The sequence below is a fragment of the Camelina sativa genome, chromosome 11 (genome assembly GCF_030686135.1).
Source record: "Camelina sativa cultivar CO46 ecotype springtype chromosome 11, ASM3068613v1".
Taxonomy (NCBI): domain Eukaryota; kingdom Viridiplantae; phylum Streptophyta; class Magnoliopsida; order Brassicales; family Brassicaceae; genus Camelina; species Camelina sativa.
The window spans coordinates 45,069,129-45,095,430 of NC_141890.1; the positions used below are offsets into that span (position 1 = coordinate 45,069,129).

Below are 26,302 nucleotides of genomic sequence, written 5' to 3' on the forward strand. Positions count from 1 at the left end.
GTTACAAAGTTAACCTTATCATCAAAATGTAAAACATATATAATACTATATTGTACATAGAAAAAAACTGTTAAACACACTAAGACTAAGTATTGGAAATTACTTTGTATTAAATATCTATCATAAATTCATTAAAATAATTTATTTTATCTGATAAGGATAATTTTGACTAGAAAAAAGATTTTAGTTTCCATAAATAGTAAATATCCAGATTAATTTCATATTACACGTAGATAATCCGTTAAACACGGACTTAAAAAAGTATTATTCAGTATTAAATATCGATTGTAACTCCCTTAAAAATTATATATGATTAATAAGAATGTCATAAATAAACTTTTGTATTTTCTACTACTAATAAATATTAAAATTTAATTCCATCATCAAATGTTTTTTTTAAAAAAGGATTGCAAGTAAGAAAAAACTGTCAAACATTATTATGAGTAAAAATTACTTAACATAATTAATATAATATCGATCATGACTTTTAATCTTTTATTTAGATAGATCTCTCTAATCTTTATAATTTATAGGAATATCATAAAGATTTTTTTTTTTTTTTTGTATTTTCTACTACTAATAAATATTAAAATTTAATTCCATCATCAAATTAAAAAAAAAAGTATTGGAAGTAGGAGAAAACTGTCAAACTTATGACTGAAAAAGTAAAAATTACTTTATAAAATAATTAATTATCATGACTTTTATTTAGATCTCTCTAATCTTAATAACCAAGGATAATCTCAAATAAACAGTACCGGAGGTTGGGGTTTATCTAGCGTCACCGATCCACGAGAGTATCGAACACGAAATCTGAACCGTTCAACATATCCGACGTGGCAATTAACTGTATTTAAAATCCGGTTTTGCGTCCGATTCCCTTATAGAAATCGGAGCGTTGGTCTCTTCTTTTTTATTCTGATTCGAACAAAAAAAAATAAAAATAATAAAAAAGCTCAGTGCTTTGAGAGCCTTTGGATAGAGAGAGAGCAGAGCGAGGTGAGATTCCAAAGTCTCCTCCTTTTCGATTCTCTTTGAACACTGTGAGCTTGTTTTGTTTGTTTTTGCTGTTTAATCTTTCGTTTATATTCGCATGTAGGGGTTTTTTTTTTGTTTTGTTTTGGTTGTTGTCTTGCTCCTTGAAGCCGCGGTTTTTAGGGTTTGTGTTTTGCGTTCTTTTTGATTTGTGGATTTTGTGTTAGTTTAGTTGAGAAACATACGAATTTTGAGGTTCTAGAGGGGATAATCTTTATGAGCTCGTTGATTCTTCTTGAGTTACACATCGTGGTTGGTTGTGGTTTGGATCTAAATCTATGTTTTTTTCTTCCCAGAAAGTTCACAAATTGAGGAAATTTTTTGGTTATCCTTCTTTTTAGATTTGGACTGAATCATTAAGAATGTCTATATTCATTAAAAATTGGATCTTTTTTTCTCATTCAATTCCTCTTGTTAGAGCCTGTTGAAGTTTTATTTAATTGTATTGTAGAGAGATGGGATGCACTGTTTGCTATGAGTTTGTTCCTTCTTTGAATTCTCTTATTATTCTCGCACATTCAGTTTCTTCTTTGCTGTGGAACTTGTTTTGGGTTATGTAACCCTTCTTTGGTATGACTTTTGTTTCATGAATGTCTGAAATTGTGTCAACAGATATTACACCGTCTGTCCCGTATTGTGTAAGTCTTTAACACTAAGCTTGTATTTTCCACAGCGTTCTGGTGTTTCTGGCTTTAAGATCTACTGAACACTGGGTTAGCAATGGGGGAAGAAGATACAAAATTCACTGTGGAGCCAACAGCAAATGGGACTAATTCTCTTCAGAAGACATCAGATGCAATCAGTGGAAAAGAAGTGCAGGAGAAAGCTAGTGGCAAGGAAACACAGGAAGATAAGAAAGCTGAGGATACTGGACCCCAGAAAATGGAGATAGATGATGAGATTAAGCAACATGAAGGAAAAAGTGAGACGGAAGATAAAGAGGTGGTTACAGAAAAAGAAGAGAAAGCTGAGACTGAAAAATCAGAAGAGAAAGATGTCAACGGAGACAAGGAACCAGTGGAGACGGCTAAAAGGGACGAAGACAAGGGACAACCAGAAGCTGATAAAATGGATGAAGACACAGATGACAAGAAGTTGAAAGCTGATTATGGTGTTTCTGGAGGTGCCACTGAGGAAGATATTGTGATGAAGGAAAATGTGGAGACTGATGACAAGAAAGATATAAAAGACAACGAAAATCAAAAGATGAAGATAGATACAACAGAAGGAGACCAAGAGAAAACTGAGAAAGAATCAAAGGAGGAGAAACTAGAAGGAAGGCAAGTGAATGGAAACGAACAAGGGAATAAGGGAGACATCAAAGAGGAAGAAAAGCTGGTCAGTGGAGACAAGGGGGACGATGTCGATGAGGATGAAAAGGTGGATAATGTGGATGAAAATAACACAAATGAGGCATCGAAGGAAAATAATGAGGGGAAAGAGGAGGAAACAAATAAAGGAGAGGAAGTGAAGGAAGCAAACAAAGAAGAGGAAGTGGAGGCAGACACTGAAGTCGATGTGCCAAACGTGGAAGACAAAAAAACAGAGAGTAAGGACGAGAATGAAGATGAAAATGAAGATAAAGAGGATGAGAAGGAAGATGGAAAAGAAGAGAGCATGGATGATAAGGAAGATGAAAAAGAAGAGAGTAATGATGATAAGGAAGACAAAATTGAAGATATCAAGAAGTCTAACAAGCGAGGGAAAGGGAAGACTGAGAAAAATCGTGGAAAGACAAAGAGTGAGGAAGAAACGAAGGACATAGAACCTAGGACTCCTTTCTCTGATCGCCCTGTTCGTGAGCGAAAATCTGTTGAAAGGCTTGTTGCAGTGATTGATAAAGATTCTTCAAGGGAATTTCATGTTGAAAAGGTTTGCAAATAGTTTCCTTTGTTTGGTTTGTATGTTGTGTTTTATTGTTAGATCTGATTATAATTTGCTTTTGGACAATACAGGGAAAAGGGACACCTCTCAAAGATATCCCCAATGGTATGTTCATATTCTAAATATGTATCTTTAAAGTTCCTCTCAGCCTAATTTAGTTGTGTTAAACAGTCTTTTCAGCTTTAGCTTCTCTAAGGATTTGCTTGAGCACATAGTCCTTTTACTATTACTGGAGTGCTCTTTCTGACTGCTTAGGCTTGATTTTCTTATATCTAGATTTTTGTTTTTTTCTGGCTTTGTCACTCCTCTTTTTGTGAAATGTTTTTCTTTTGGTTTTAGTGGCTAGATTTTCTCCTCTGCACTTGATATGAAGTTGATAACTTGTATTTTTCTCTGCAGTTGCTTACAAGATATCAAGGAAGAAGTCTGATGAAGTTTTCAAGCAGCTACACCAAATTCTCTTCGGTGGGAGGAGAGGAAAAGTGAGCATCTCTTTCATATTTAGCCACTCCATTAGATATTTAAAGTTTTTGTGGTATCCTTAAAATTACAGAGAGTCTGCTAATCATGTTTATATGTGGCTCGATTTTCTTGCTTTGACAGGCTACTCAGGTCAAGACGAACATATTGCGCTTTTCTGGTTACAAATGGCAAGGAGATGAGGTATGCGAGACAACACATTAATATTGTTCTACATAAGCTCTTGTCATATTTCTTACATAATTTTCTCAAATGATATTTGGCAGGAAAAGGCAAAATTGAAAGTAAAAGAGAAGCTTGACAAAAACAACAAAGAAAAATTGGTGGAGTTTTGTGAAATATTTGACATATCAGTTGCTAAGGCTACAGCAAAGAAGGTTATTATGGATACTCATTTCATTTCTAAGTTTCGTTTTTTGGAGCTTCTTTTACTGTCATGATTGAATGAGCATCATGTTAGTGGTCAATTCCTCTTTATTTTTCCCATGTAATCAACTTGGCAACTGACTGTTTGGTGCTTTTCCTCCAATGTAGGAAGACATTGTTACGAAGCTGTTTGAGTTTTTGGAGAAACCTCATGCGACAAGTGATGTTCTTCTTAATGAGAAAGACAAGGTTACTTTGGTGTTGAAACCCTTTCTGAGCCTAAAAATTTATTCTGCATACTAAAACTTTTTTTTTTCCTACTGAAAAGGGTGTGAAGCGCAAAAGAACTCCTAAAAAAAGTTCACCTGCAGCTGGAAACTCATCTTACAAACGATCAGCAAAGGTATCAGGCAATAGCTTAAAACTGGAGGTTTAAATCCTTGTGTTAGAAACTGTGGACTGTGGAGAGAATGTTTGTATTGGTTGATGCATGTGTAGCTGTTTTTCATTTCCCTGTGTTCTTGTGTCTAGTCCAAGTACCTGAAATCTGATTAGTTTTTTTGTGTTCTTTACAGAGCCAAAAAAAGACCGAGGAAGCAACAAGGACGAAGAAAAAGAGTTTACCTCATTCTGATGATGAGTCTGAAGAAGAGAAAGAGGAAGAAGAAGAAGAAGAAGAAGAAGAAGAGAAAGAGCAGGAGGTAGAGGAGGAAGATGAAGTTAATGAAGAGGAGGAGAATGAAAATGGGATTCCTGATAAATCTGAGGACGAGGCGCCTCAGCCTTCTGAAAGTGAGGACAAAGTTGAATCTGAGGAGTCAGAGGAAGAAACTCAAAAGAAGAAACGTGGTTCTAGGACTCCATCTAAGAAGAAAGAAACATCAGGGAAATCGAGAAGCAAGAAAACTGCAGTCCCTACGGAATCCAGTCCACCAAAGAAAGCTACTCAGAAGCGCTCTGCAGGTAAAAGGAAAAAGAGTGATGACGACAGTGATACAAGTCCAAAGGCATCCTCAAAGAGGAAGAAGACTGAGAAACCGGCGAAGGAGCAGTCCTCGGCGCCTTCAAAATCTGCATCAAAAGAGAAACCAGGTTTGGTCATACCATGCTTTTCTAAATCTCTCTCATTATTAATAAAGCATATATGAGTACATGATTAGTCAGAAGCTTGAGAAATCTTAATGCTTGGTCTTATACTGCAGAAGTTAAACCGATATTTCACAGCCTCTTAGTTTTTGTCTGACACTGTTTTATCCCGTGTTTGTCATTCTATTTTATCTGCTAATAGGCAAAAAAGGTGGAAAAGGGAAAGACAAAACCAAGGAGCCTAGTGATGAAGAGTTGAAAAATGCAATTATTGATATCTTGAAAGGGGTCGACTTCAACACGGTGAGGATTTTAAACCATGAAATTATAGTAATTGAGTTTAGAAGTTAGATAGATATCTAACTACTGCTTTATCATGTTCTGACAGGCTACATTCACTGACATCCTCAAGCGACTTGGTAAATAGCAGATGGGATTGTTTCCTGGCAGTTGTTTTCTTCACTGATGGTCTTGCTTATTCTTGCTGGTTTGTTTGATTAAAGTGCATTGTTTTCACCTGTCTTTCAGATAAAAAGTTCAAAATCGATCTCACCTCAAGAAAATCATCTATTAAGCTGATGATCCAAGATGAGCTCAAAAAGCTAGCAGAAGAGGCCGATGATGAGGAAGGAGAAGAAGAGGATGCTGAGAATGAGGAAGAAGAAGAGAAAGTGAAAGAGAAAGCTGGAGGATCTGGTGGTGCAGAGGAGGTTAAAGCCTGATCACAAAGCACATAAATCTAGTCTAGCTGCTATTTTAATCGTCAAGGGGTCTCTCTCCTCCATTGCCTATCTTCAGCATTAGGCAAATATATCAGAGAATGTAATATGTTGGTTGTTTTTTGGTCTTGAATTGTCGTTTTTTTTAATATAACTTATGTGGTAGAGTCGGAGAGAGGAAGACCAGAAGTTAGATGTTATCAGATAAGCAGCTTTGTTTGTGTATACAATTAAACATAAGCGCCTTTAGGATTTATGGCCCATTTAAACACCCTTTTGATTTTTGGGTTCCTTTTGAAGACATTTGTTCAAACTTCCCTCGCTCCTTTAATCTTGCTTTGATTAAAGAGTAAGGGAGGCCATTGATGTTGATATTAATAATTTCTTCAATCAAACTAAACCAAGCTCGAGTACGCAAACTTGAGATAGATTGCCTAGAAAGAAGGGTCCCAAAAGGATAATTTAGCCAAACAAACATGAACATAACGAGAGCATGCATACTCGAAGGAAACCTATTCTAATGAAATCGAGCAATATCTAAAGAGCACAACAGAACAAGGAATAACCAACTTGGCCAGTGCTAATGAAGAAAATAGAATCTGTATGTCATTGATGAAGATGTGTTAATAGCTACACAAACTTCCACACAAAAAAACATGAACATGGAGAAATCTGACTTTCTATTATGTACAAGGAGCCAGATTTCCTCTACAACAACACAAAAGAATGATCTACTACATCACTTTTGGAAATCACAAAAACACAATCCCAAAGGATGCACATCTCTGATGATCCTAAGGCAGATGAAGGGCTTACAATATGATACATACAATACAGCCCAAATGGCTAAAACATGGAGAAACAAGATCAGCAACACTGGCCAGGCTAACTATTTTGGCTGTAACTAATACAACTACAGAACAACAAATTCAGAAACAGTTAAAATAAGAACATCTAAACACAAATGGATGGAAACCCGAAAGGCCAAAACATCACCACAACACACTGGTCTTTAGAAGTTTCACATAACAATGGCAAAAGGTAAGGTGTCTAATAACTTAAAGAAGGCAAACGTTTGCCAAGTTTCTTTCCACTTCTAGGTAACTAAGCTGAGTTGAAGAAGAGATTTCACCAGTGAGAGACTTCTTTCTCTGACAAGAGTCTGCCTTTCCCTGAGGTCTTCTTTCTTCATCCTTTTCTTCCTTTTCTTCCATTATAGTTTTGCAGGAGCTCTCAAAAGTCAATCTACCCATAACGTTTATACATATAAGAAGACAACAGAAACCTTAGTCAGCAAAGAGAAGGGAAAAAGTATAAATCATTGATCTACTTGAGTACACATTACACAGTTTAGACAATGAGACAACAATATGTCCTTCAAGACAGCTAACTATTAGTCAGAAAAACTTAAAGCAAAACATCAAAAAGAATGGTAGAAGTTACGATACATGAAGGAACGCAAGATACCATTAGAATCAACTACTTACTTTTATCCGATTTTATTCAGTAGTAAGCCGCCTTCTTTTCCCATAATCAGCATCCCTTGATCTTGAGCGATGGTTATCCTCCCGAGACAACCGTGATTTGCTGTGTCCTCTGGATGACCGACCTCTGTTCCACTCATCATCATGCTCAGGTTCGTCCCTGTGTCTAGTACGATGATCACCACCATATCGTTGTGACGATCCCTCTCTATGACGATCCCTCTCCCTGTCCCTTTCTCTGTCACGATCACGTTCTCGCTCACGATCTCTGGAGCGTTCACGATCCTTATGATGATGTTCCCTCTCACGCTCACGACCAGTGTCTCTATCATCACGGTGCCTTCTCTCTGGCATCTCATTACCATGACCAACATCTTTCTCCCTTGGTATGTCCCTTTCATAACCAGCATCTTTATCCTCACGAATCCTTCTATCCGATGAACCAGACCATTCCCTTTCTGAAGCTCTTTCTTTATCTTTCACAGGATTTGGACGACCTCTATCGTGATTAACCTCTCCATACTGATGATCAGATGCAGCTTCCTCTCCATAACTCGATTCCGCAGCTCTTCCACCACCCAAATCTTCACCACTAGCCCATCCTCCACTATTAGGATCCCACATTCCCATATTATGCCCTCCATCAACACCAGCATTAAGCATCATTCCCATTCCATTCATCGGCATCCCTCGTCCAAAAAACGCTGGATTCACATGAGGTGCCACTCCAGGTAAACCAACTCCTCCTACAGGAGGGAAAGAAGATAAAAGCCCAGGAAACGGTGGACCCGGAGCCCCAGGGAATCCTCCATAGCCACCCATTCTGGCCATAGGTCCACCAAAAGCTTGTTCAAACCCTTGCCCCATCATTGGTTGATGCATCATATTCATAGGAGGCCCTGTACCCATGCCCTGACCAAAAGCACCATTACCAATCAAACCTCTTCCCATCCCGTTAGGCCTATTCCTCATTGGACCACCAGGTCCTCTACCACCCGGAGCATTGCCTCTACCCCAATTACCTCTACCAAATCCTCTATTTTCCCCACCTTGGAAATTCCCGCCAATGGCGGCGTTGTTGTTGGCCACGACAGGTTTACTCGGAGGATCAGCAGGCCCTCCTCTCTTAGCTTGTGCAATTACAGATTGCGCCTGTTGGCTCCTATTCACCTGTGCCTCTCCCATTCTCTTAACAGAATACGGAGACGCATACTCAACAACACAAGGCCTACCGTTGAATGCATAACCGTTCAACCCGTCTTTGCAAGCTGTAGCCGCCATAGGATCATAGAACTCTACTTGACAATACCCTTTCGACTTCCCACTAGCTTTCTCATCAAAGAACTTAACCTCCTTCACAGCACCATACTTGCACAACTCTGCCTCAAGCTCAGCATCAGTTGTCCACCAATGCAAATCCCCAACGAAAAGAAAAGTCCCATTGCCTCCTCCACCAGTTCCCCCGCCAACAACACCAGGCATAGCTATATTACCTCCGTTCCCAACCATGTTCATACCAGGTCCAGGAGGAGTCCCACCATTAACATGACCCATCACAGGTCTCATCAAATTCTCGTTATTTCCTAAGACATGTGGTGGTGGCGGCAAGAGACCCTGAGAAATGTTATTTCCTCTAGGAACCTCAAGATCAGTTGGCCGATTAGCAGCTGGCCCTAGCTCAACTCTAAGCCCTCCTCCAGTACCAGCACCAATTCCATCAGGAATCTCCTGGCTAACATCGCTTACCTTAACCTCTTGAGCTCCATATCCACTAGAAGCGACTACCACATCAGTACCACCACTTCCTCCTGCTCCTGCTTCACCTTCTTTAACAAGGCTCTCACCAACCAAACCAGGTATCGAAACCTCAGCTTCGGGCGTACCTAAAACTGGCTCAACCCTATCTTCCCCATCGATACCAACCTTCTCCTTTTCCTCGTCGTTTCTAGATCCCGCTTCGTCGCTCTTTTTCACAGACTGAAGAAACCCTTCTCCAACATTAACGTCGTTGTAAAGATCCTCATAATCATCATCCTCTTCCTCCGCCATAAACCCGTCGTCAGCTACGGCAGATATCGCCTCGTTTTGATGGAATTGATCCATCTGATCTCTCCCATCTCCCTCATCCATCTTTAAACTCTCTCTCTCTCTCTCTCTTTCCAGGTGATGATAAAAAAAAAGCAAGCTCCTTCCTTTTTCCGATTCTCAAATCAGAATACCCACAAGCTTACGCTCTCACTCGAAACATGAACAAATCTCAAGAACACGAGATTTTTGTTCCCCGGAAGCAAGAAACGGAGACAAAGGCTTAGAAACCCTAATCCGGCTGATTTGTGAATTTTCTTATTTTTCTCTTTTTACAATTAAAACATTTTTTTATTCTTCTCGATGGAATCCAACTAATTTCTCTATCGTACACCGTGCACTTAGCGCAGTTTAAAGCCCTTTATAAGTGAAGAGAACACGTGTAAATCCAGAACAAATGGGCTAGCTTTTCTTTTTAATGGGCTCAATTACAAGACCCAGTATGACTTTCGATAACCTTCCAAACATCACGTAGTCTGTCGTCTTTTAGTAGCCGGTTATAACCGGTTTTGCGGCTAGTTCACTTCCTACAGCCGGTAATAAACTACACAGGCGCCGCGCCACCAACGGTCATAATATCACGATTCACGACGTTTCGTTTATTTATTTTTAATTCTCTCTCTTATAAAACTCCCTTAACCAAAAGTTGCGAATATTTAACTTATAACAGAGTTACCGAGAATCAAACACACACAATATTTTGGGATTTTTGTTATTCATTACCAGAATCAAAACACAAAACAAGATCACGATGCATCGGTTTGTAATTTCCATTTTCGTCTTCTTAATTTCTATTTATGGTAATGTACAAGCGGAGAATGCACCCGCTCAGTCTCCGAGACTCGCCGTCAAACAACATCCTCCGTCAAAATCTCATCGTTTCATAGCTCCGACGAAGTCTCCTTCTCATACGCCTACTTTACATCCTCCCGTGACACGAAACTCTCCAGAGACGGAATCTCTGACGAAGCAAACTTTGCCTACGCAGCCTCCGGAGAAATCCCCTGTTTTTACTACTCCGACCTCTGCTTCTCCTTTGGATTCCCCTGTTTTTACTCCGGCGAATTCTCCTGTTACGTCTCGGACCATAGCGTCTCCGTTCAAATCCCCTGTTTTTACTCCGGCGACTTCCCCATCTCGGACCACCGATCCGTCTCAATCGAAATCCCCAGTGTTTACTCCGGTGACGTCCCCTGTTTCGTCTCGAACCATTGCGACTCCTTTGAGATCCCCTGTATCATCTCCGGCTACTTCCCCTGTTACATCTCGAACCATTTCGTCTCCTTTGAAATCCCCTGTTTTATCTCCGGTGACTTCCCCTGTTTCCACTCCGACTACCGCCACGGCTCCTGTCTCAACTCCCGCAACCTCCCCTCTTTCCCCACCCACTACAATTCCAGTGAAGTCTCCAATCTCCACTCCGACCATGAGTCCCACCACCTCGTTAGAATCGCCCGCCACCGCACCATTAAACCAACCACCAGTCTCAGCCGATGCTCCGGAGACTTCAGCAACACCGCCTGTAACAATCCCTGGTATTCCATCAACACCAGCGAATACGCCGGATATATTTCCTTACGGACGAGGTCCGGTAAATAGTTCTGCACCGGCGATGGCAAACTTGGCGCCAGAGACTGCTGATGTTCCCGCCGGAGCTAAGTCGGCTTCTAAATCCATTCAACACGATCTGCTATGCACATTGCTCATCGTAGGAGCCACTTTGGTTCTATTGTCAGACTACAAGATTCTTCATACCTTGTAACTCTGGTTCAAAAATATTTAGATACTTGTTTTTTTGTATTGACTTTATTGTAGTAGTTTATTGATGTCAGTAGCATATATATAAAAAAATTTCCATAAATTTAATTTTCTTATTCCATGAGAAAACTATGAAAAACACAAATTAATAGAGAAACCTGAATTACAAAAGTTCATTAAGCACTTGAAATAGTCCAACCAACGTTTAGAAGGAAGTAACAAGATGACATGTCTCACATAGGATGTTTACTTGAATCCTCCAAGTCATTATTTTGTGCAAACCTGAAGGGATAATCTGGGAACTGCTTCGCGTCGTTGAACATACTGTTTCCTAAACCCCATTGTATTGGCTCCATGTAAGCTGTCCTCTGCACCAACGGACCGTATGGACCATCTGAACAACTCCCGTAAAAGAATGTTTGCCCGTTAGCTATCATTGGCTCTGCCCCATGTGAGAAGGAAGGCACTTCTGTCTTAGTTGAGGAAACCTGGTTATTGAAAGGGAAAAAAGAGAACTCGTTGTGCTCCATAGTAGGCATAGGCAACAACTGATACTGCTCAAGACATTGCTGATTGTAACCGGATAAAGCAAGTTGCTCATGAGACCAAGAAGTACTGTCAGGAAATGGTTGATTCTTATTCGTAGCCTCCTGAATCTTGTTTTCTACAGCCACGAAAACCGCGTAGAGCTCGTTTAAAGAACATTTGTCGAGCTGTTTGTCCCATGGTTGATACTTGGTCGCAGTCTTCGAATTCTCCACCTTAGTGTTGTTTTTCTCCAAGCATTCTTGCACGGTGTAAGTCTTGGTGCAGCTGCTTGACGCAATGTCCCTATACTTGGTTATTATTTCACGTACTTTGCTCTCATCTTTTGGCCATAACTCCGGCTCCGCTACCATCTCGTCCCCTGCTCTGCTCGGGCCGTACACAATGAGACAAGTGTCCACGCCGCAGAGCGTTGAGAACTCACTGGCTTTCTTGTACAAACATGCTTTCCTCTTCTTGTAAGTCGTTATCCTCGTTTTTTCGTTCGGTATCTTCTCCATCTTTACCATTTTTCGACCCATCCAGTTACCTTGGTTTTAATCTATAGCCAAAAAAAAAGGAATAAAAACAACAACAGCTCATAATCATGTAAAGTGAAATACTAATATACATATCATCATTCACCAAAATATACAAAAATTGTAAACATTTGCAACGAAAGCACTAGAGTACAAGAATAGTAAACATTTTGTTGTCAGTTATTAATTGTAACTCCTAGCTTTTAGATTTCAATTATTAACATTTCATAGCAGTGTCGGACTTACATGTGTCGTTTGTGAACAAAGATTCATATCATTTTTTAATTTCCTCAAAATTTTCACTAATAGTCATACATTTGGAACTCATTAACAGTAATAAACTACCACCATGTGAATTGTGAACAAGATAACAGCATATGTGAAGAACGCCATATAAAAATATGTGTTGTACTACGTGAATATTCAATCGAAGCCACAGAACAAACAGCCCTCAAAACTTTTAGTACGTGCTTAATTCCAAATCCAAATTCGCGAAAACACGTATAATAAGTAGAATTATATGGAAACCACATAGCTATATAAATGTAAAGTAAATAAAAAAAGTGGTTAAAAAGAACGCATAGAAGTACCTACCTTCTCGAATAGCTCTCTCCACTTTCTGAAGTTTCTTGATTTAACAATGGAGTTCCTCTTTCTGTGTTTATATATTACACACGAACATAAAGAAAGAATATATGGTTTATTCCCAAATATTGTTTCCTGTCCCTAAATTGCGGTAGCAATGCTGATATCTTATTTCTTTCCATTTTTTCCTACTAGTATTAAAGAGGACGAGGCTATACAAATCTTTCATTTCCATGTTCACACAAAGGGATAAGAGTTCAATAAAAAGGAAAACCTTATATAATTATTAGCATGATCAAGAAAGAGGATTCTGATTTTTGTGATTTGGGCGAATTAATTAGTGTCTTTCTTAAATATTCCTTAATTTTTTAAAGACGGTTGAGGTTCTTTAATTCACTTCATGCCGGAGAGAGATAAATCAGCTTCTAAATCCATTCGCTACGATGTTAAGAAAGAGACCACATCTCGTTTATTTAAAACGTGCAAACAAGACCATGACCATGTATCTTGTTCATGCTAAAACGTGCAAACAAGAACACAGCCCCAACACTAAAAAATGAAAAAATGTCCCATGCATTTGTAATTCGACGCAGTACAAATAAAATTTTAACAGTATTTTTCTTAATTAAACTACCTACATAATATACGTAAGTAATTGTTCGATACATAATATTTAACTTTTGGTTTTTACATGTTTGACAGTTGACACTTTGACTGATCCAAATCCAACCCACATGTTTCCAGGATACTCAAGACTTGCATACCAAAATTTCACAGTCTTTTTAAGTCATTACAAACATCATAAAGTTTACGCATATATACATTCGAATAAATCAGCTACGGTAAACATAAGTTTTGCCAACTTGATGAGTACAAGACTGAAACGTGACATATCATGGACAGTGGACCCATGATTTCTAATTTGATCTACTACTCTATATATATATATATATATATATGACATTGCATACGAAAATAATTGTACGTGTGAAGACATTTTTCGATTACCAAAAAAGCCCCAAAACACACCACAATTGGTAAGCAGTGTTTGATGATTGCTAGTAGCATGGGATAATGTTGTAATGGATAATTTTTACAATGCTCTTATCCACTTAAGGGTCAAGATGTTTCCACGTCAGAAAATTTGTAAATTCAATATATAGTTTTTTTTTTCTTCTTCTTCCTTTCTTAAAAAGCCTTAGTCAATAAATTTACGATTATAATAAAACTTTTACCATCTTTTGAGTTTTGAGTATGTGTAATTAGTGTATGCTAGTCAAGTCCTCATATTTAGTTTCAATTCAGTGTCATTTACTTATGGTAATTTTACTGCGGATAACCTATACTTTATTTTTAGCCACGTGTTGTCTAATTAAGCAGTATTTTTCAAAGTAAAATACTAATGGGGTCAATTACAGAAGCTTTGGAAAACAAAATACACAAAGGAAGGCAATTAAAGAAAAGTATAGGGGTAAAAAAGGAATTACAAAAAGTTAATATCCAAATGATCTTGTGTCAAAAAAAAAAAAAAAAAAAGAGAAATAAAACTTTTGCGTTTTGAGTACTCCATCTCCGTCTCTTTTTCCTCCGCATCTAAAACCATCTGAGAAATATCTCCGACGAAGGAGAAGACGAAAATGGCGGAGACTGGAGTTATTGGATGTGGCTGTCGCGGAGTCTCCGGCGGCAATTTCTTCCATCCCGGAGGATTTTCTTTGAAATCTTGTTTCCTCGAGCAGAGAACGAAGCGTAATCGTAACTTTTTCCGTAGCGTTTCTATGATTCCTCCTTTCAAACGCGGCCGTTTCATCACTAAGCTGCGTTCCGTCAACGGAAACAGCCGAATCTTTAGGTAATTTGTTTTTCTCTCTCTCTCTCTCTCACTCGCTCGCTGCTAAATTCAAGGAAAATGGAAGCGATTAGAACAGTTTTGTTCGTGGACGATTCTTTAGTGGAATCAGTTTGGGGGAAGAAAGCAGTTGTTTGCGAGTAGGATTGGATTGGATTTTTTGAGTGATTCGTTAATCGATTTTTTAGTTGTTGTTGATGAACATGATTAAATAGCATGGATGCTCGAGAGAAATCACGATCGTTTGTATTGGTATCATCAAGGCACAAGAGAGTTCCAGTTTTCGTGATGATGCCGATTGATACATTTGGAATTGATGATTCTGGATGCCCAAAGATTAAAAGGTTATGTTTCTTTATATTACCTTACATGGTATGAAATATACTAGTGTTCCATTTTCAGAACGATACGAGTGTAGTTTCTTCTTTTGGTTCCTTATTTATTATCTCATTCTCTTGACAATCAGGTAATGATGTTTTCTATCTGTTTTTTGTTTCAGGCTCAAGGCTTTAACTGTTTCTCTCAAGGCACTCAAGTTAGCTGGTGTTCATGGAATCGCAGTGGAGGTTTGGTGGGGGATCGTAGAGCGTTTCTGTCCTCTTGAGTTCAAATGGTCACTGTATGAAGAGCTCTTTAGGCTGATTTCTGAGGCAGGGTTGAAGTTACATGTTGCTCTTTGTTTTCATTCAAATATGCACTTGTTTGGTGGGAAGGGAGGCATCAGTCTTCCACTCTGGATCCGAGAGGTTTGTATTGTTAGAATTAAAGGTATTTTAGTTATTTGTCTGCTGTAAACATAGCAAAGGTTGTCCTATTCGGATTTTGCTTCTTACTTTGAATATTCCTGAGGTTGAGCACTGATATCTGTCTTTTTTTTTAATGGTGAAAGTTATGGAGAATCTAGATTTCTATTGCATAATCATGGCTGCTTACTTGATTACATTGTCGCTGGGAATGCTGTCCGTTGATAAGAATGTGTACATCTGCTTGTTGCATTAGTAATATAGTTTCACTCAGCAGCTTTTCCTCTGATAATTTCCAGATTGGAGACGTCAATAAGGATATATACTATCGAGATAAAAATGGATTTTCCAACAATGACTATCTCACACTTGGAGTCGATCAACTTCCTTTGTTCGGTGGCCGTACTGCTGTCCAATGCTATGAGGACTTTATGCTCAGTTTTTCTACAAAATTTGAAGCGTATATTGGGAATGTGATTGAAGAAATAAGTGTAGGTCTTGGTCCATCGGGAGAGCTTAGGTACTTTTTATTTTCTGTGGACTACCTTACATAAGCCACAATATCTATAATATACGTTTCTGACATGGAATCTCTGGCAGATATCCTGCACATCCTTCTGGAGATGGGAGATGGAAATTCCCTGGAATTGGTGAATTCCAATGTCATGACAAGTACATGTGAGTGACTCTTTATTCAAAAAAATTATTTGCCTGTGCGAAATACACTTACAGATTGTGAACTATACTACTTGGTTTAGGATGGAAGATTTGATGGCAGTGGCATCCCAAGAAGGCAAACCTCAATGGGGAGGCAGAGATCCTCCAGATACTGGCTGCTATAACAGCTTTCCCTCTGCTGTTCCCTTTTTTGAGGAGGGCAATGATAGCTTTCTCTCTGACTATGGTCGTTTCTTTCTAGTATGTTCTCATATCATATTTTGGCAATTCTGTTATCTTGCATTCTTGAGTAGTGTTCGGCAAAGTGGTTAGTAGGTTGGATTATAAATAACAGTTCAACTGTTTTTCATTTATAGGAATGGTACAGCGGGAAGTTAATTTGTCATGCTGATGCTATTCTTGCAAAGGCAGCCGATGTTTTGCGGAGACGTCAGGAAGAAGAGAAAAGCTCTGTAATGCTGGTTGCAAAAATTGGTGGAATCTATTGGTGGTATAAGACATCTTCACATCCTGCTGAACTAACTGCAGGTTATTACAATACCGCCCTCAGGGATGGTTATGACCCTGTAGCTTCTGTCTTGTCTCGCCATGGTGCTGCTCTGCATATCCCGTAAGAGCCTTCTTCTTACTAATCACATAATTCATCGAAGCTGCATGGTTCTGTGTTACTGACGAGATGAATCTCTCATACCTTTTCCAGCTGTTTAGATATGGCAGACAGTGAAACACCTGAGAAATATCTTTGCAGCCCTGAAGGATTGCGTAGACAGGTACTTTCTTTCGTTTAACTTTTGAACTAGAATTCAATTATTAATGTTGAATTGTTCATGTGAAGATTTATGTATGTTCCTTGTAGTTAGACCGTTCAATGTTGTAGCACTATTTACTTTCCATTGATACACACTCCAAACTGGTCTAGTTTCTCTGTTCTATCTGTGCTGCGATATTAGCTTCTCTTCATTGAGACAACCAACATGGACAGATCAACATTGTCACTTTTTTCTGCTAGATATACGATGTTTCGAAGAAGTGGACACTACATGTGACTGGCAGAAACACAAGCGAAAGATTTGATAAGGTGAGAAATTTGCACATTCTATAGTCCTTATACGATGAGGTCAAATTGTTTGATTATTAACCGTTTATATTTGAATGAATTCTGCTACAGATGGGACTAAGGCAAATACGAGAGAACTGTGTGCAACCGAATGGCGACACTCTAAGATCGTTTACATTTTGCAGAATGACTGAGAAGATCTTTAGGGTCGAGAACTGGAACAACTTTGTCCCTTTCATTAGACAGATGAGTGCAGATATGTAAAAACAGTCACCACTGTTGTGTTACAGAATTGATCTTTCCTCACCATATTGCTTTTTCAGATATGTGATGAGGAGAACTAATCAAATCAGGAATTGTTATATGATATCTCTCTCTCTTTCTATTTTTCATTTGTCAACTTTCTTGTAGGAACCTTTTTCAATGGATCAAAAAGTTACATTGTATGTTTTGATTATCAGAAACAGATCCAATACAGAGAAAGTTACAATCACAGCATATGTGTTACATACAAAACATATCATTTGTTCTTACATCAAAGGACTTGTCTATCAGCAGCCTCAGCAACAAGGGGCAACCTGGGGGTGAGACCAAACAAGCAAGCAGAGAATCCATAGATCAAAGAGACAAGCAAGAAGAGGAAGACAGTGCTGTCCAAACTCATCACCACATCTAAACCAAACCCATCTTTAGGATTGAAGCTCCTCTCAAGCAAATCCGGGAAAATCAACAGCACATCAAGCACAATCGCCTGCATCGTGTTGAACCTAACGTACCTGCTGAAGTTAGGGTTCCTCACGACGACGAAGTAGAGAGTGATGAAGACAAGAAACCCATTGAAAGGGAAGCTCTTGAAAGCCCTGATGGCAGGAAACAAAGGTTGAATGAGAATCTGGAAAGGTTGGTACTGTGTGATAATGAATTTACCATATTGAATCCCATCGAAGAATGGGTAGAAGTAACAGACGGCCGAGATTATCCGATCTGATGCGTCGACTGAATCATCACCCTTGGATTGGAGTACGAGTGTGGCGGTTCTGTCCTTGGAAAGTCTAGATTTTGGGAATTGGGTATTAGGGTTTAAAGGGAGTAAAGAACGACGACCGGTTAGGGTTAGAGTTCCGGTGAGAGATGGCAATGGAGCAAGAAGCTGAGATATTGCCATTTTGCTCTGTTTCTGTTTCACTTCACACAAAACAGGAAGAGAGCCTAACACATGATGAGAGGATAAAATAAACTAAACTTCACGCTGTTTATATGTTGTGGCTTTAAAATGTGTGCCGTCTTCTTACCATTTTAACGGACGAAACAGACGCACGATGCGGCAGCCATGTGTGCTGTTTGAGGACACAAAGTATAAACTACATGACATGTTAACGATTCTTTTCAAACGGCACGTAGTTAGTATAAATGAGGTAAACAACAATTTAATAGCCTCAGTTATTGTTATAGTTTTTGTTTTATAAAAATCAAATCCACCGGTATAAAACGGCGTAATGTCTTCGTAATGTATTGGACCCAATCCCTTCAATTTTCACCTAATTAACTTACCTCCGTATTTATTTTGTAGCGCACTTAATTGTCGCTTGCATATATATATTTGAACAAATTATAAACATAACGTTCTTCATAGTGAAACTGTTAGTAATTTCTAACCTCTTTTTAACACAATAAAATGTCAATTGTATTAACAATTTTCTTATTTTTCTTAAACGTTTCTTATGCGTTTGCCTTTGCTGTTCCTAAACCGCCAATCGTTAGGCAACTATCAACATCAGTGCCGTCAAACTCAACAGAGTCTTCTTGCTCATCAGCAAATGGAAATGTAATCGACGAGTGTTGGAGATGCGACGAGAAGTGGAAGGACAACCGCAGAAACCTCGCGGATTGCGCGGTTGGATTCGGACGCGATGCAACAGGCGGTAGAGCTGGCGAGTACTATATCGTCACTGATTCAGGAGACGACAATCCTCTAAACCCATCTCCAGGTACGCTACGGTACGGTGCAACACAAGATCAACCTCTATGGATTATTTTTGATCGAGACATGGTAATTAAACTAAAACAAGATCTCCAAGTAGCATCGTATAAAACCATTGACGGTAGAGGAAACAACGTGCAAATAGGTTACGGTCCGTGTTTAACTTTATATAAAGTTAGTAATATAATTATAAACAATCTTTATATACACGATTGTGTACCTACCAAACGGTCGTTGGGAGGATACTCGGATGGAGATGGGATCTCGATATTCGAGTCTCGGGATATTTGGATTGATCATTGTACGTTAGAGAGATGTTACGATGGGCTCATTGATGCGGTGAATGGATCCACGGATATAACGATTTCGAATAATTACATGTTGAATCATAATGAAGTCATGCTTTTGGGTCATAGTGATGAGTTTTCCGGTGATCAGGATATGCGAGTTACGATCGCCTTTAACTATTTTGGTGAAGGACTTGTTCAAAGAATGCCGAGGTAACTAGTACAATCTTACCAAATTTATACTATAAGTTAAAAGTACCAATGTGTATTTATGTATAGAAGTACTAATTGTAAAATTTAATGGAGCTGTAATGTATGTAGGTGTAGGCATGGATATTTTCACATAGTGAATAACATTTATAGGGAGTGGAAGATGTATGCTATTGGTGGAAGTGCTAATCCAACCATCTTTAGCCAAGGAAATGTTTTCATAGCTTCAGATAATCAGTTCACCAAGGAGGTACGTACACGTTCGTGACATGTGCTCCACAAAACTACAGAGCGTTTTTAACCTAACAATTAGTATAATTTACCTTAATCTTGTTTCAGAATTGATATTACAACTTGCTATGGTTTGATGTGTTTTATTTCAAACCATAAGAAATATGGAGATGAAAAGAACATGAAATTATATAAGACTTTTGTGATCAAACCAAACTAAAATTTAGACCGAACTCATAACTTGATCCTAAATTAATTTGATTTTTATGTGTTTTTTTTCTTATTCGTATGGATTAGTTCTAACCAAAATGTTTACTCCATACTTCTAAAACTCACATTCCCTATACACAGATTACAAAGCGAGAGAGTGTAAATGGAGACGATGAATGGATGGAATGGAATTGGAAATCAGAAGGAGATGAAATGGTTAACGGCGCTTTCTTTACACCGTCGGGGAACGAGGATTCTCCGAGCTATGCGAAAATGTCGAGTATGGTAGCTCGACCAGCTTCACTTCTCAAGGCCATACATCCATCAGTAGGTGTTCTTAGTTGCGTAACTGACCAACCTTGTTAAAACAGAAACATAAGGTTGTGACCAAATCTAGTATTGTCCCTTCTTCTTTTATTTTTTATCTTCTTGTTGTTGCGGTTATTGTTATAGCTCATAGGATTTGTATTGAATTCGATTGTCAATTTTTTTTTTACCAATTATACAAAAGTTGGTAAATGTGCGTGTATTAAGTGTTAACACTATCTACAAATATTGGATAGGCTTTTTCCACTGTTACAAGATCTAATCTTCAATGGAGCAAAGCAAAACACAAGTTGCAGAAGATAAGAGTATTAAGTTTTCCCCAAGACCCATTCGTTACATCATAAACTAAACAAACACGTGAAACAAGAACACACAAAATATATAAGCTACCGACTAAAATTAATTCGACAACCAAATTTTAAAATTTAAAAAAAGAAAAAAAAAAAACTCAATAATTGGGGGAAATAAATAATCCTCATTTACTTTCCCCCAAAAGCCATAAATAAAAGATTCACAAAAGAACATAGAAGAAACAAGAAGTGGAACTATAGAAGCCAAGAAGAAGCAAACAAGCAGAGCAAGCTCACCATTAAACCAGCCTTAGCTCCTCCGATGATCCTAACAGCACCAGCATCATCAGCGGTAGCATCATCAGCCTCTCCATCAGGCCCTTCCGCAGGCGAATCCGAGTCACCAAAAGCCGACTCATCAGGCGACGGTGCAGCCTTCTTCTTCTTCCCTTTCCCTTTACCTTTAGCTGGTTTTGGAGAATCCGCAACATCTCCGTCCTCTGGTGCCGGAGCAGGAGCCGGAGCTTCAACAGCCGAAGCCTTAAAAAGCTCTTTAGGCAACAAAACCTTATCCGTGGCATAAATAGCCAAAGGCTGCTCGTCAATGAGAGTATCAACGATCTTGACAGTGTTGATCCTTGTCTTGAGCGTAACTTTCTCTCCATCGTTCTGTACAGTAAGCTCGAACTTGTTAGCTCCATCTGTGGCAAGCGTGTTCATCGGACCGTTGTTGGATTTGAGCATGGCCATTGAGTAATACGTCGGGACGGCAAGGAAATCGAGGAAAGCTTCTTTCTTTGGAGCTGTCAAGTTCTTGTATTTGGGCAAGAAACCTTTCATTGCGTCATCTCCTGGACAGAACACTGTCATGCCTCCTTCTAAACTCTCCTGTTACAACACAAACACAAATCCAAAACCCCATTATATTATCTACCTGATGCATTATGTCAGATATATCTTCCGATCTTAAAGTTGACTTGATTTAGATAGTGGAGATAAAACTTTAGTAGCTACTCTCAATTATAATGGCTAGTGACTAGTGAGTTAGTAGGACAAATTATTGCTACTTTTTCATAGTATTTGAAAAGATGAACCATTTAAAGAAAATATATACTAAAGGTTATAGAATTAGGTTTCATAATTTGAAATGAATTGGAAAAGTAACCAAATAATGTTCCGATAATTGAGCTAATCAAGTCTATGTGTTGACTATATTTGCTCTGTATATTTGCTCATTAGTCATTAGAGTTACCAAACAGTCAACACCTTTTTTTTGTTTTGTTTCAAAACCAATATGCTATTGGCTACAAGCCAACAGAACAATCACATGCATCTCTGTTTAGTTCCTGTTTTTTAGTACACATAACTCCCTAATCGTGGGTTAATTACTGTACGTAATTGAGTACTCTTTTTGTTTAACTAATTTTTACAGTATAAAGCAACATGCATCTATTAATTGATTACTTAAATTTAGAATTCGTCAACAGAAAAATTACAGCATTAGTAATTACTGTCACTATTTTTCCAATTGGTTAAGTTATTTATATCATGGTTTGATTAGTTTCTACATTTATTAAGCGACATGCATTTGTTTATTGCTCAACTAATTATTGAAATTAATCATTTTATTAATTACAGTGTAATTAGTAAGTAATTAATGAGGGGTTTAAGTAAAAAGTACCTGATAGGTTTTTGAAGCTGCAGGGTTAGTGAGAAGAGTCTCAGCAAACACTTTACAGCCGTGAGCCGACATTATTCCGGTGAGGTTCATCTCAGCCGGAGCCGGAGTCGGAGCCGCCGCAGTCTCCGACGGTAAAACTCTGCTGATCTGAATGATAGAGATGTTGTAGGGAACCTCTTCAATAGATTTAACAAAGAAAGAAGACAGATCTCCGCCGTCAGGACCGAACCCGACTTTACCACCTCTCAGATCCGTAATGTTAACGAATCCGGTGGTTCCAGGAGCAGCTCCGGTGGCTTGGAACATAGTAGCGGCGAGAGCAGAGCCGTCACGGATCTGGTGGAGCTTTTTGGTTCCAAAGTAATCAAGAAGGACGTGAAGCGAGAGGATGTTCTTGAGAGTTGAGATTGTGTAGCCTTTTGAGGTTAACGCTGCCATGGCGGCGTTGTCGACGGCGCATACGGTTATGGTTGTTCTCCGGTTGATTTCGTCGGCGAGGTGGGTTTGTGTTAGGTAATGGCTGAAGGAGGAGAATGAAGGGTGGTTTGCTAGGAGGCGCGTGACGTTGTGTGCGTGGGTTTGGGTTGTGAGGAGGAGGAGGATGTTGAAGATGATGATAGAACTCATCTTCTTCGCCATTGCTCGAGAGAGAGATGAAGAGTTTGGTTGTTTGAGAGAGAGAGAGAGTGAGTGAGTGAGTAAAGAAGAGCTTAAAGTGAAGGGAACAAGAAGAAGATCAAGAAGATGGTGTTTAGTTAAATGGACGTGGATTGTGAATGAAATTACGCTTGTGCCATTGAGTTTTTTTTTTTTTTTCATTTATTTATTGTGATGACATGATTTAAATGTATTTATTGTGAAGTTTAAGCTTATGGGTTTAGCAAAGTTTGTGATCATATTTAGATCATAATGGTGTTCTTTCCAGCCTTCAACGGTTCCACCTACTACTTTGTAAATTGTATAAAACTTTTACCGACGGAATTTAATATTAGATTAGAGGGAACAGGTGACACATAATGATGATCTAAAGTGAAAAAATGTTAGGTTTATATGATTTTAAAAAGTGTTATATTTGTATTATTGTGGTCTAATACAAGTGTCTTTCATTTTATAATTAGTATATGAGGTAGTAAACATAAAATTAAATTAAATGTAGATAGAGAATTGAGGTTTAAAAAAGGTATGGGGGGGGGGGGGGGGGGGGGAATAGAATAAAGAATAGGAATTGGGACAACGCATTTGAGCTCCTTGGCAAATTATAACAGCCTTACGAAATTAAATTGGTGGGAGGCAACATGGCCTCCAACTTATCTAACCTACTTGTAAAGAGTGTTTTAAGTATCACATTCAATCTGGCTAACAATATTTAAGATTTCTTCTTCTTTGTTGAGAAGATCACAACAATCATGTGATTAAGATGGTGTTCACTTGTATATGTAGCTAAATATAGAAATACTTTTTTTTACACTAGAGAAAAACATACAAAATTTTATTGTTATATCATGTTGGTGCGGGATTTAGCACCCACGACATACCGATCTAAACCGAAGGTAAACCAAATAGACTTTGTATATTAACTAAACCGAGGGACCCCCTTTTTGGGCTAGCTAAACTGGCCCAAAAGCAGAAGCTCGACGAAGTCACTTGACCGACCTCCGAGACCGCCCCCTAAGCCCGACTAGATCATCAGAAGAGGAAATTTACCATATTTGAAGATCAGAGATTTAAGGAAAATAGACTTATTTTATAATCAATGTATTCATATAAATAGGGAGATATTCTCTCATTGTAAAGTATCCAGCAATTAATACAAAAACCCTAACTTCTTTCTCAAGAGATCAAAACCCCTCTTTATTTTCTAGTTTTAATCCATTGTTTTAGAGGGAGATCTTAAGTGAATTTGTCCCCCACTCAAACAAATTCATTGTGTGAATTCTAGATTCAACAATTGGCGCCGTCTGTGGGGAACCTTACACTAAGTTATACGTTTCTTCTCTCTACTACCAAACCTAAGACAAACCAGAAGATCAAGTTCAACCATCGGAACCGCCATCTTGCAAGGCGATTTCCCGGTAGCTCCCGACGAACTGGAAGATGAATAACCCATCCACGGATTGCCCCGAAGACCAGCTTTCCATAGAACTCAATTTCGTTTCAATCGGAACTATATTCAGAGAGATATCGCAGTTTCACAGCAGCATACTCTATCCTTCAAAATACAGATCCGCCTGCTTACCGCTAGTCAGCTTCGGGATCGATTTTTCAGCTGAATACGACGAACCACGTTACGCATAACCTAATCATAGATCGCCCCGAGAGTCATCTTTCCATAGAAACCGGTTTCATATTGATCGGACATATCTGCCGAAAGATATCACCGTTTGTCTGCAGCATACACAATCTATTAAAACACAGATCCGTCTTCATCGCACCAGGCAGCCTTCGGATCGATTTCCCGACAAATTACTATGACCCAAATTACGCACAACCCATCCATGGATAGGCCTTAGAGTCAAATTTCCGGAGAAGGCGACCTCAACCCAATCCGAAGTGTCAATCGAAAGTTATCACCCTATTTCCGAACTGACACATCTTGTTTGAAACCCTAGCTATCAGCTCGTCATCACGAATTGGAGTGTAGTTTGCCGCCGATCTAGAAGAAACAAAAAATCGGTATTCATATGAAACTGAAGCCCCGAGGCTTAGCTTTCTAACAAGATCGACCACGCCTCAATCGGTGCTCTATATCTCAACTTATGACCAGTTATCTTGATCAGATGCAGCCTGTTCGCAATTGTCAGATCCTCTTACATCATGAACTTTTTCCCATCGATCTAGAAAGAACCATGTGTCGTAATGCATATACATCTTAAGCCCCGAGTCTTATGTCTCTAAAGAGATCGACCTTGCCTCAATCCGAGCTGTTTCAAGAAATATATCACAGAATTCCCTCAACTGGTGTGATCTATCGAAACCCTAAAATCGCAGATCCGACCTTTCAAGAGAATCGACTTCGAAAGCATTTTTCTATCGTCCTAGAACGAACCAGACGCCGATCTACATATCAAATTGAAGCCCTGAAGCTTATCTTTGTAACAAGACAAACCTCGAGTTGATTGGCTATTCCTCGCGAAAGATATCACCGTATTTCTGGAACAGGAACCTTCAGCCCGAAACCCAAAAAAAAAAAAAAGAGGAAGCAAATCCACCTTATCAGTTCGCCCTACTTCATGGCCAATTTCGAGCAACCTAGATGAAACCTGTAGTCCATCTACATATCAATCCAAAGCAACGAGGCTTACCTTCGCAACAAGATCGACCTTGTTTCAGCCTCGTAATTCATGAGAAAGCTGTCACTACATCTTCATATTACTAGTTAAATCATAAACTTCATTATCTCAAGACGTTTGGACGAACAATGGAGAAAACAGTCACAACCAACGGTAAGTTAATCGATACTTTTCTACTCTTCTTTGGAAATTATCTTCAGCTCTCAACAGCTCACTACAGCTTATCAATGGGATTTTTGTAACTCGTCCCAAAAAGCGGAGCCATGCCTTGCTTATAAAAAAAAGGAACCAGTTACGAACTCGTTAGTTCTTAAAAAAAAAAAAAAAAAAAAAGCCGAGCCATGCCTCGTATAACCTCAGTTCGGAACTTCGAACTCATTAGTGCTAAAAGTCGGGCTCCACGCTTGCAAATCAAGAATGAACATCCTTTTAAACGGACATTTTCAGTTCGTCCTTCGGGCAACTTGAGTCTCAGTTCGTCCTTCGGACAACTTCTCAGTTCGTCCTTCGGACAACTTCTCAGTTCGTCATTCGGACAACTTTTCAGGTCATCTTCTGACAACTTCAGTTTCAGTTCATCCTCAGACAACTTCAGATTCAGTTTGTGTTCAGACAGCTTCAGTTTCAGTTCATCCTCAGACAACCTCATAATCAGTTTGTGTTCAGACAGCTCCAGTTTCATTTCGTCTGCAGACAGCTTCGACTTCAGTTCAACTTCAGATAGCTCTAGTTTTAGTTTTTCTTCGGACAGCTCCATTTTCAATCCATCTTTAGACAGTTTCAGTTTCAGTTTGTCTTCAGATAAGTTCAGTTTCAGCTCGTCTGCATACAACTTCGATTTCAGTTCATCATCAAATAGCTTCAGTTCTGTTTGAATCTTTGTGAGTCATACAGAATCTTTCGACATCCTGGCCAGATGCTC

At 38.9% G+C, this 26,302-nt stretch overlaps 6 protein-coding genes and 1 pseudogene across 14 annotated transcripts; 3 read left to right on the forward strand and 4 right to left on the reverse strand.

Moving 5' to 3' along the window:
* The first annotated feature begins 733 nt into the window (after positions 1 to 733).
* On the forward strand, positions 734 to 5,869 carry LOC104726116 (DEK domain-containing chromatin-associated protein 4). 2 transcript variants are annotated; one of them, XM_010444905.3, is made up of 12 exons: positions 734 to 999; positions 1,709 to 2,907; positions 2,991 to 3,024; positions 3,319 to 3,401; positions 3,523 to 3,582; positions 3,666 to 3,776; positions 3,934 to 4,014; positions 4,094 to 4,168; positions 4,341 to 4,857; positions 5,054 to 5,154; positions 5,240 to 5,270; positions 5,380 to 5,869. In XM_010444905.3, exons 2-12 carry the CDS (start codon positions 1,756 to 1,758, stop codon positions 5,571 to 5,573), a joined length of 2,439 nt encoding a protein of 812 aa, XP_010443207.2. In that variant the 5' UTR covers positions 734 to 999; positions 1,709 to 1,755; the 3' UTR covers positions 5,574 to 5,869. The 2 variants fall into 2 exon arrangements, with proteins under 2 accessions (XP_010443207.2, XP_010443208.2); XM_010444906.3 differs by having other exon boundaries at positions 884 to 1,043.
* Positions 5,870 to 6,154: 285 nt separating this feature from the next.
* Positions 6,155 to 9,472, reverse strand: LOC104726117 (uncharacterized). Its single transcript, XM_087475243.1, has 2 exons — positions 7,058 to 9,472; positions 6,155 to 6,815 (listed from the first exon to the last, which is right to left on the reverse strand). The coding sequence occupies exon 1, from the start codon at positions 9,182 to 9,184 to the stop codon at positions 7,070 to 7,072; it is 2,115 nt and encodes a 704-aa protein (XP_087331369.1). The 5' UTR covers positions 9,185 to 9,472; the 3' UTR covers positions 6,155 to 6,815; positions 7,058 to 7,069.
* Positions 9,473 to 11,130: 1,658 nt separating this feature from the next.
* Positions 11,131 to 11,991, reverse strand: LOC104763478 (agamous-like MADS-box protein AGL82). Its single transcript, XM_010486842.2, has one exon. The coding sequence runs from the start codon at positions 11,962 to 11,964 to the stop codon at positions 11,131 to 11,133; it is 834 nt and encodes a 277-aa protein (XP_010485144.2). The 5' UTR covers positions 11,965 to 11,991.
* Positions 11,992 to 14,075: 2,084 nt separating this feature from the next.
* Positions 14,076 to 17,366, forward strand: LOC104761619 (inactive beta-amylase 4, chloroplastic). 6 transcript variants are annotated; one of them, XM_087475244.1, is made up of 10 exons: positions 14,076 to 14,398; positions 14,611 to 14,739; positions 14,895 to 15,141; positions 15,438 to 15,658; positions 15,739 to 15,816; positions 15,897 to 16,056; positions 16,173 to 16,426; positions 16,517 to 16,586; positions 16,826 to 16,894; positions 16,985 to 17,366. In XM_087475244.1, the coding sequence occupies exons 1-10, from the start codon at positions 14,184 to 14,186 to the stop codon at positions 17,135 to 17,137; spliced, it is 1,596 nt and encodes a 531-aa protein (XP_087331370.1). In that variant the 5' UTR covers positions 14,076 to 14,183; the 3' UTR covers positions 17,138 to 17,366. The 6 variants fall into 6 exon arrangements, with proteins under 6 accessions (XP_087331370.1, XP_087331374.1, XP_087331372.1 ...); XM_087475248.1 differs by having other exon boundaries at positions 14,079 to 14,398; positions 14,584 to 14,739; XM_087475246.1 differs by having other exon boundaries at positions 14,079 to 14,398; positions 14,659 to 14,739.
* LOC104726120 (protein TIC 20-v, chloroplastic pseudogene) lies at positions 17,259 to 18,038 on the reverse strand (annotated as a pseudogene). The gene has a single exon (XR_015572427.1). The product of XR_015572427.1 is annotated as a protein TIC 20-v, chloroplastic pseudogene (transcript).
* A 457-nt stretch (positions 18,039 to 18,495) lies between these two features.
* Positions 18,496 to 20,365, forward strand: LOC104726121 (putative pectate lyase 21). 2 transcript variants are annotated; one of them, XM_087475252.1, is made up of 4 exons: positions 18,496 to 18,861; positions 19,293 to 19,354; positions 19,463 to 19,601; positions 19,934 to 20,365. In XM_087475252.1, the coding sequence occupies exons 2-4, from the start codon at positions 19,296 to 19,298 to the stop codon at positions 20,156 to 20,158; spliced, it is 423 nt and encodes a 140-aa protein (XP_087331378.1). In that variant the 5' UTR covers positions 18,496 to 18,861; positions 19,293 to 19,295; the 3' UTR covers positions 20,159 to 20,365. The 2 variants fall into 2 exon arrangements, with proteins under 2 accessions (XP_087331378.1, XP_087331377.1); XM_087475251.1 differs by having other exon boundaries at positions 18,498 to 19,354.
* A 44-nt stretch (positions 20,366 to 20,409) lies between these two features.
* On the reverse strand, positions 20,410 to 22,992 carry LOC104728911 (fasciclin-like arabinogalactan protein 1). The gene is made up of 2 exons (XM_010447828.3): positions 22,091 to 22,992; positions 20,410 to 21,297 (listed from the first exon to the last, which is right to left on the reverse strand). Exons 1-2 carry the CDS (start codon positions 22,907 to 22,909, stop codon positions 20,665 to 20,667), a joined length of 1,452 nt encoding a protein of 483 aa, XP_010446130.3. The 5' UTR covers positions 22,910 to 22,992; the 3' UTR covers positions 20,410 to 20,664.
* Between the last annotated feature and the right edge of the window lie 3,310 nt (positions 22,993 to 26,302).